At 37.1% G+C, this 10140-nt stretch overlaps 1 protein-coding gene across 1 annotated transcript; it reads left to right on the forward strand.

Moving 5' to 3' along the window:
- The first annotated feature begins 1854 nt into the window (after window positions 1-1854).
- LOC145016853 (serine/threonine-protein kinase SAPK6-like) lies at window positions 1855-3063 on the forward strand. The gene is made up of 5 exons (XM_078975034.1): window positions 1855-1862; window positions 1974-2070; window positions 2249-2317; window positions 2406-2545; window positions 2778-3063. The coding sequence occupies exons 1-5, from the start codon at window positions 1855-1857 to the stop codon at window positions 3061-3063; spliced, it is 600 nt and encodes a 199-aa protein (XP_078831160.1).
- The last annotated feature ends 7077 nt before the right edge of the window (window positions 3064-10140 follow it).

Below are 10140 nucleotides of genomic sequence, written 5' to 3' on the forward strand. Positions count from 1 at the left end.
TATTATTCTCATAATATATTAATAAATCATAATTAATCCTATCTCTCCATAATTCATCCTACAAGTTGCTATGGTGAAGGCAACCCAAAAGGACCATGCTCATAATCGAGTCATGTACATACCAAAATAGTTATGGACGTAGACACTAATCCAACACATCTCACCATCGTTACTTAGCAATCTAAGTTTAAGTCTAGAAAACCTCACATATCCTTGTTCACTTAAACTAATGCTCTAATACCAACATGACATCCTTAATTTTCTTGAACTAAAAAACAATTATTTACACTTAAAAATTCATAATATCTTTATTTGTAGAAATCTTAGTATATTACAACATTTCAAATATAATTGTTGTTTAAAAATGTAAAAAATCTAAGGATGTCATAATCGATACACAACATATGTTACGGTCTAAAGACCTAACATTTCTAAACACTATTGTAGGTCCTCTCTTCAATCACACATCATCATGTTCAAGTCTTCTACAATCTTAACATTGTTGCCTGTAATGCATATATAAATTGAGTGCGTCAAGTTGGGAAACTTTGTGAGAAACATAGGGTTTCCAATCCCCCAATGTTATTATGATATTAATCCATAATCAGTAACATGAAAAACCAACTATTATCCAATAATATATCATATATATATATATATATATATATATATATATATATATATATATATATATATATATATATATAAGACGTCTTAACCTTATTTACCCATCCCATCGATCCTCACACACTGATCCTAATACAATGATCTTGAGATCTATCCTGATGGAACACTATAGGCAACAAGTTGACTGTACTGCTTTGGGGAGTCCTTGGCAAGAAGTGGAAGACAATAAAGGCAACCATAAGGGGGATGGAGTACATCAAATGGACATAAAATCATATTTGGACTAGTATAATTCATTAACACCACAAGACTAGTTTTAGTTAGGGTCTGTCATTCTACTTCAGCGGATGATCAGGCATCCGACTACTTCCTGATATAGACACACCATTTTTGGATGTCTAATACAGACACACCCTTTTTGGTTGTCTAAAACATACACCATTTCTAGTTGTCTAGAACAGACACGCCATTTCAAGTTGTCTAGAACAGACATACCATATTTGGTTGTCTGAAAATGAAGGGGATTACTAATATAACACTCTTGTATACAAAGTTTACCCTACCAAATATCAATGTCATTGAACAAAGTTCTACTCTCCGTTCCGCTCTCACACATACCTTAAATATAATGTTACCACTTATCCAAACTTAATTGAACTAATCATCTTCTATGAGCCTTAGTGTATAACTAGACAAGATTACATTACCCTTAATATAATGTTACCTATTATCCAAGCTTTATATGCACACTTTCATAATTCGATTACTACGAATTTCATCAAGACCATTTATTCTAAATAGTGTTTTATTTTTAAATGTTTATTTAACGTAACTTGTTAAATTTATAATAATAATGTTTTATACAAATCTTATCAGCCCATAATATTTGCCTATAAAACATATACACAATATATAAATATAATTTATATAACTCGGATCGTGTATGCATTATTCTTATTTATTTATTCGAGGATTTAATTATTCGATAAAACAAATATATAATAGATTTCGTTTGTAACGTCCACGAATTCGGGCTAGATGTTTTAAGGATGATATCTTGTATATATATATATATATATATATATATATATATATATATATATATATATATATATATATATATATATACAAGATATCATCCTTAAAACATCTAGCCCGAATTCGTGGGCGTTACAAACGAAATCTATTGTTGGAACACCAAATTAACTATATCTAGGATAGAATATGATGGGAAGGTATTTTTTGTTTTTCGTGCTTAAATCCTTGAATATAATTTTATTGCTCAATTAAAGTCTCCATTCTTTTATTATAATGAAATTGTGAATCTTGTTTGTGTTATATTGTAGATTTTCGGTCGTGTGTGTGACTCTATATGTTATGTTGGTTGAGGCTGACCCTTTTGATGACTATGAAGATCCTAGGAGTTTTTGTAAAACAATTGGGGTGAGATTTCTTTCAATTTTGACTCAAATCTAACACATTTAGATTTCGAAATTGGAATTGATTTGTTAAAAAATTAAAGAAATAATTACTTTGACTTTTTTTATGTTATAAGTTCAAAAGGATTATGTTATGTTTCCCAAAAAATTCAAATCATTTAACTTGAATTTGATGCTTGAAGATTCTTGCTTTTGACTTCCAAAAGTCAGTTACTTTTTTGGTGAGTAGTTGTGATATATTTGACTTTCAGGTCAATTCTAACACTTTTAGGTTTCAAAATCGAAGTGAATCCGATCACATATTCATCAAATAACTTTTTGTCTTGTTTACCGTTTAAGCTCAAAACGTTTATGACACCTTTCCCAAAAGATTTCAAAATTGGAAGTTTGGAGATTCTTCCTTTTGACATTCAAAAGGTCAAACTCATTTCTTATGATCTTGATTTGATGATTTTGTGTTATTTATTTGGCGAAGAATGGTAAGCTTCCAATACTCCATACCATATTATGTGTGTATTTTTGTTGATTGTAGACACCTTCTTTCTCATATCTTTGTGGAAAACCCCTCCAAGTTAACTCCTTTCTCATATATTGTTTCTTTTTACTTAATGGACTTAATCTAATAAGTTATTATTATATATGAGTGCTTGGTTTTTAACTTAACAAGAAATTCCAAAATTGTATAACTAAAGTTGATCAATTGTTTTTAAGGAGAATCACAATAGCAGAAATCAAGAAACATCCATCGTTTATGAAGAACATGCCTAAGTATATGGTTAAAGGTGAGAAAACAAACTATGACAATGAGAGCTTTGACCAATTACTGAAAAGTGTTAATGAGGTCAACCAAATCATACAAGATGCAAAGGTTCCTAGAGAAGTATCCACCACCACGGATGGGTGGTCGGAGATTGGCGGGTCCATGGATCCCAATGAAGATGAATTTGACTTGGAGAATGAGATTAATTACAGTGCATATCACTCTGCTAAAATCTAAACATCTTTCTTTTTCACTTTCTCACAAAAATGTGTTCTGAAAATATACCAAGTTTGTGTAGTTTGTGTCTTAGATTTTTGATATTTATATATGATCACATATTACTATATGTAATAAAGTTTTGACTTTAAAGATTGGATTTTGGTATAATATTTTGTTTCATTCGTGTTCTACATTGTCTTTAGTTCATAGTTTTTTGAATAACAGTAGACATGAGAATATAACTAAAGGAAAATTTTTAAATAGTCAGATATTAAAGGGAGAAGTTTTTTCTGACTGTAAATTACATCATTTATTTTTGCATTATGTTAAATAGGACATAATTGATTAGGATATATAAAAATTTTATCTTTTTTTCAATTTAAATGAAAAAAATTCAAACTTGAAAAAGATCTTTCTGATTCTCAAAGAATGAGGGGCAAGAGGATTTAGACTTACGGCCCAAAATGCCATATACTACAATACATATACCTTCATACAAACAATGGCTCTCTATCTGCCAATAATATATGTATTTTAGACTTACGGCCCATTCATTTCATCTTCAGTACAAGTCTACGTTTACTTACATACCACATGACATTTCGTCAACACGGGTAGATGTGTACTTACGGCCTACATGTCCTTTCATCAACATGGGTCTATGTGTACTTACGACCTACATGTAATTTCGTCAATACGGGTCTATGTGTATTTACGACCTACTTTCCATTTCATCAACACATGGGTCTATGGGCCCCAGGCCTCTTTAACCATTCCACCATTATCCCCAAAGTCCAATATCACAACAATTTCACATATAGAGACTGTACTTTAGTAACTACTAATACAGACACGTTCATACTTCCTACTTTACCAATTTACACATAAGCACATATAGACTATTCTATCAGTTATACTTTATTAGTTCTCTACCCTAACATACATGGACATGTATTGTAATGCATAGTATAGTGAGATAACTCACCTTGACAATGACTCAGAAGATTGATAGTTATCTTGGTGAATCATACTAGCAATCCGGTTGACGGGTAACACACTGAACGGGTATTAACCTATTAACTTATATGATGACCTGGTAATGAAAGTTAGATCTTTCATTAATCCCAATGAATACCGGGAGTTCTATCAATTAAGGATCAGTTAGGTTAGACAGTTAGGAAGCAGGTTCATTTCAATATATAGCCTTTCTGAAATCCAACAACCAAGCCAACATCACCATTCTATAAACCTCTCACGTACAGAGATCAATCAGCATTATAACTTGAATTACTAATAAATATTATTTATAAATCCATAAAAATGACTAGGAATATAGATATAAGTTACACATAAGCCGCAGCTTAACTTACAAGGATCCTAGTGAAAAATCAACAATTATGAGGGCAAAGCTCTGATCCGAAAGCTCTATACCTCAGACGCTCCAGGGCCTTCCTAAAGTAACCGGAAACTAGAAAGTAAAGGGACTAAGAGTATGAGAGAGTTCCAGAGAGGTTCTATAGGAAAGGAGATGTGAGAAATGAACGAAAATTGTCGCCTATTTATAGCATATTTTTTGGTGCGCGCCGTGGACATGGTCGGGTGTGCATCGTGCAATTGGTCGAAAATGATGACGTGGCATCGTCTAGGTGGTGACATGTGGCAGAAATCTGGTGGAGTGTCAATGCATGATGCACATGTTGTCCATGCGTGTGGTTGCACACAAGAGTTTTTAGTTTATACAAAAATTCATATCTTCTCTATATGAGTTCCGTTTTCAACGGGTTTTATATCCACGCGTAGCTATTGACGAGATCTACAACTTTCATTTAGACTGTCGGCTAATTTTTACTTTATTTATAAAGTTATATTTTTAACAGTCTCCGAACAAAAATCATAACTCTCTCATATGAATTTCTTTCTCGACCATCTTTATATCGATGGAATCATATGGACGAGATCTTCTACTCTCTTTTAGATTGTTTTTCTTAACAATCGACCGATCTCTACTTCATTTTCTATGTCATACACCGCTACACTGAAACTTCTAAAAATTAGAACTTCTCTTATGAATTCTGATTTGGACGTTCTCTATACACACGCTCCTGGTTTTGCGATTATTACGATTTTCATCAAGACTATTTATTCTAAATAGTCTTCTATTAAAGACTTCTATTTACGTGACTGATTGTTTATACTATAAAGTGAAAATGGGATATTACATTATGTATTATGCAATATTTCTTTTTACTTAATGATAGCCATCAACCTCTTATATTTCCAATCGTAGGGTAGTTAATCGTGACAAAAGTTGGCAAGTGGAGAACGAATATAATGAATATCATTAAGTTATTACTTATTACTTGAACAAAGACCGGTAACTAGCAATTTAATTGTTTGAATATGAGTCTTAAAAACACTTAATAATTTAAATAATAAATTTTTGATAAAATATTTTCTTCTTGTGTATTGACTTGAATAAAGAGGTCTGGCTAAGTTATTTCCTCATTATATGTATTAGAAGAATTTTCTAAACACAAAAAAATAATTTATCAAATTAATTATGTTTTACTACTATATACCCAATGTAACATTCCGTTTAAAATAAATAAATAAAATTAAATGAATTTATAATTAAATAAAACAAATAAATAATAGCCCTAAAACCCCGAGATGTATCTTTATTTTTTATTTTATCCTAGCCCTAAAGTTGTATTAATTTATCGGGATGTTCATGATGGGGTTTAAAGGTTATAATTTTTTATTTCTGGGGGTCAATTGGTAATATATGGACTTGTGATGAAAAGATTTTAGGAAGCACGGGTTGTTTGGTAAATATCAGATGCAAATTGAAAGGGATTTTGATGGTAGGGGCTAAAGTGTTAAAAATGGAATTAAGTTTGAGGGAGACATGATTTAACCTAGCGCCCCACCCTCTCGTTTTCTTGCATGAGACCGAAACCCTAAACATAGTTTTCATAAGATCAGCCGCTACTTGGTGTACTCCATCCGCTACTTGGTGTACTATAGCCGCCACCACCCCATTCTCTTGTTTTTCCGATCAACAAAGACCACCGGTGGACCCTTTCTGACCGGCGACACCTTCTCCTCTACGACAGAAGATACCAAGATGAACAAGGGATTGGTGGGAGACCTTCAAGTGTTACCGGTTTCTCATCTCCATCCACCGCCATCAACTTCGTCGCCACCATGGGCCATTGGCGACAGTCGCTGCGCCACTTCCGTTGAAGACAAAGCCATCAGTGGATGTTGTGGATATCGTTGTTGTTGTTCCGGTTACTCCTTCTTCTCCATTTCTTTCTGCTGTTGTATCTCCGCCGCTAGCATCGGTGGTTGGCACCGGCGCCGCCTTATCGCCATTCCTTCGGACTGTTTTCCTCCTCTATCGGTGAGGTTACTGTTTCGATTGGGTGTGTTTTCTAGTGTGTGGGTGCTTGTTTCAGTATGTTTGGCGTGTGTTGTTGGTCGGAGAACAAGAAGACCACCATGGCAGCCAACCATGGGGGCTATCGTAGTCAAAGTAAGGGTGGAATTTCTAGCATAAGAAAGGTGTGGCGCATTCACAGAGAAGGGTGTGGTGCATGTAATCAGCCGAGCTCAAGTAAGTTTTCCTGTAATACCATACAAGTTATATGTTATGATTTGATTATGAATCTGTTATCTACATGGTAGTTAGGGCTAAGGATCTGCTCAGTTCTTGCATGATAGAATGCTAGGAAAGATGCCTTTGTATGTATATCGTATGAGCTGGTAAAATTGCATGCTAGTGTTAATTAGTTAGAGGTAGTTTGGCCTGATATGCGATACCTTCTTGCATTGGGTGTATTGGATGCTATGTTGACATGGAATATCTATTGGAATAAGTAATTGCTAAGTGTATGCTTTAAAAATTGTATAGCCCTAGAATAATTGACTTGGGCTTATTCCTGTTCTTTGATTGGTGGTCGTTCTAGGGTAGAGTCTCTTATTCGTCAGTCTATTTGATCATGTTTTGTGTATAACTGCATGCACAGTAAGGGTGGAATTTCTATCATAAGCAGTAGTGTGTGGATTGAATGTTCTACGACAGTTTTATGGATTCGAGTGTTACTACACGAATATTGCTTGCTTTGTGCTTTGTGGAACTCTTGGATGATGGGAGCCAGCTACTAAGTGAATATGAAGGTATTGATGAGGTGGATGATTGGCATTATGAAGAGTTCTTCAACAGCTGATGGCATAGTGAGGTTAGGAACCTAGATGAGCCTTGGGAGTTCTGCAATGGTTGTAGTTGTGTTGTTTAGTGAGCTTTAGTGCATCAGTTTGCGAAGGTGACTCGGAGGATTCAAGATGATTCTTGAGGAAAGTATGGATAGGTGTGGAAGGTAGTATTGGGCCCGTACTACTGAAAGCACATGTGCCATACTCGAATCAGGTAGAGTCTTGGAGAATCTAAGAAGCTTGGGGAAAAGGGTTCTTGATTATGTTATGATCTTTTGCATGATGGTATTTCAGTTTGGTTATGAGTGCACAAGGAGAAGTTTCAGGTTTTAGTTCCGGCTCAGGTGCAAGTACTGAGCGAAAGAGCGAGCAGATGCGGGAATTCATCTCATCGGAGATTACCTGTGGTGTTTTGGAGAAGACTCTTGTGGTCTTTGGTTCGGACAAGGAGGGGTTTCTGGAGATCTTGGATGAGCTCTTGGGAGCGTTCCATGCTGAGGTTATGGCTATCGTTGGGGTCACACGCCTTTATTTTTGTGAGTTTCATGCTTTTGGAACTCCTACATTTTAAGGGGAGAGATTCCTTGTTGCCTGTAGGAGGTGGTTAGCATATGTGGCTACCGCGTGCAGGATGAGTTTCTGCTCGAGGAGGCAAAAGTCATATATGCTTCCTTCCTATTGAAGGTCAGGGCACGAGATTGGCAGGATGAGATTGGTCGTAAGATAAGAAATGATGTTGTTGATGCTATGTCATGGGATGATAACAGGGAGTTTGAGAGTATTTAGGGTGTAAGACCCAGAATGTTATTATTTCTAGGGCCCGAGAAAGGGAGATCGATTTGGAGCACCTAGGGAAGAGGGGGAGTCTGTCTGAGGATGAGCGTGGAGCAATGAGTGCATCTGCTCTGACTATTTTGCGAATTTCTGATAGCCATGAGGGAGGGGTTGAATCTCTAGCAAAGATTATCCAGTTATTTTAGTGTCGGACCAGGAGAGGCGAGTGCTCCAGCAGGTGATATTGCGGGTATGTTGTGTTTTACTTTTCTTTGATTGTTATCAGTTTTCTTGTTGCTTGGAATTTTATATTGATTTGAGTAAGCGTTATCTTCGGGTTATTTCTCTGTTACCGTTGGTTTATATCTTCGGGAATTGTTTCATGTCTTTTGCATGCCATGAATCATTAGTGGTTCATTGAGGGGTTGTATCTTGTGTAGAGGGTTCCTATATGTTTGATTGTTATTTTGGGTTTGGTCAAGATCGGTTCAGGGGTTTTGCTGTGGAAGATCTTTGGTCAGGATTCAGTGGGTTAGTTCTCCCGTATCGCCAGGATTCAGTGATTTCATCATTTGTTCTGGTAGGACCAACAGTTACCCACGGGAAAGTTATAGGGTTCAAACATTGTTGTTGTTAGGAAGGGAGCGGTAGCGGGAAGATGGTGGGTCAGTGGTGTTAACGTATCCCTTAGGGAGAACGTCAAAAAAGGAGAAATCAAACCAACTCCAATCTCGGCCTGGTCAGAACCCGGTCGGACCTAGTCCGAGGCCAAGGTCGGGCCTTCGCCAATGCGATGTTCACTGATATGGCGGTTAAGGTGCAGAGCCGCAACTTAACCTCTTCTCCATGGAATAACACCCCAACAAACGTAGGACCAATAAGTAAGTCCCACTTTCTTATCTCGCGATAGGCATGATCCTCATAATATCAAAAGACCCCCCCCCTCCCTCTAGCCAATGAGGGGATGAGGCAAAAAGACATCACAAAGGATCTTCCAATACGGGTCCGCCACGTCGTACCTCACGAGGGAATGCTTAACATAATCAGTTAAGGGGCACACGCCTCTTAAACAGGTACAAAAGGATCGTTCTTCCTCACGAATAAGGGGACGAAACTCTTTTTCCTGTAATTTACTCTTATTTCTCTCAGATCTCATTCTAACTTGATCACTGGAGCTTCGTCTCGGGAATTCCTCCCAAACGTCAACTAACGATCATCTTTCTCTTTTATACTGTGATATTAGGAGAAGAAACCTGCTTAGAACTCATCTATAATCTCAATCCAACCCTCTCCGATATATCACAACATTTGGTGCCATTTGGGCGTATCTCCAGAACGATACATCCACAAAGCAAACCCAAAGAGTAACGATGGTTGGAGAAATCCCAGTGGCATCAGGAACAGCGGAGAGAAGTCCGTTGTGTCCAATGCAACCATTAGATGGAGGGAAAACTTCTATTCAAGAAGAGCACACTTCAAATCGCACACTAGCTTCACAAGCACCATCCAGCTCTACAGATAAAAGGACAGCGGCCTACATAGCCAGTCTATAGCATCCAATAGTCGACCCACCGCCACAAGCAGCAATCGTATCCACAACTCCATAGATTACTGCAACACAACAAACAGAGGTACCTGCTTTCTAGCAACGATCGCTTCCACACACTTCGGGCACCGGAACCTGGATCCCTCACAATATTCAACCACAACCACAATATCCCCCGATGGTCTACCCACATGCCACCATGGCAGGCTTGCCTCACATACCATTATTCGTACAACAACCACCAATCTTGAACCCGGTTGTACAGAAGACCCCAGGTTCAACCCCTACACTGTCTTAGCCACAAGTCACAAGCGTGCAGACCTCGATCAATCTGGGATCCAATTCTCATGGATTCGGCGTTCAGTTCTCAGCAGCATCTGAATTCAACCCCTTTTAATGGAAGTCGCCCAATTGTTCAATCCATACATGCATCAGTACACATGAACGAGCCCATATATGGCTCCCCTATCAGGGCAATACACATTCCAACAATTTGGATTGCCGCCAAACCTGCAGCCGTATCAATCGTACATCTCACCGGCGGCCATGCATAACCA

The sequence above is a fragment of the Lactuca saligna genome, chromosome 9, assembly GCF_052625555.1.
Source record: "Lactuca saligna cultivar CGN05327 chromosome 9, ASM5262555v1, whole genome shotgun sequence".
Lineage (NCBI taxonomy): Eukaryota > Viridiplantae > Streptophyta > Magnoliopsida > Asterales > Asteraceae > Lactuca > Lactuca saligna.

Excerpts from the sequence above, each read along its gene's own strand:
- LOC145016853 (XM_078975034.1), top strand. Across the intron at positions 2,071-2,248 it reads GTTTTTGTAAAACAATTGGG|ATTCTTGCTTTTGACTTCCA; the intron begins GTGAGATTTCTT and ends TGATGCTTGAAG. Across the intron at positions 2,318-2,405 it reads GTGATATATTTGACTTTCAG|CTCAAAACGTTTATGACACC; the intron begins GTCAATTCTAAC and ends TTACCGTTTAAG.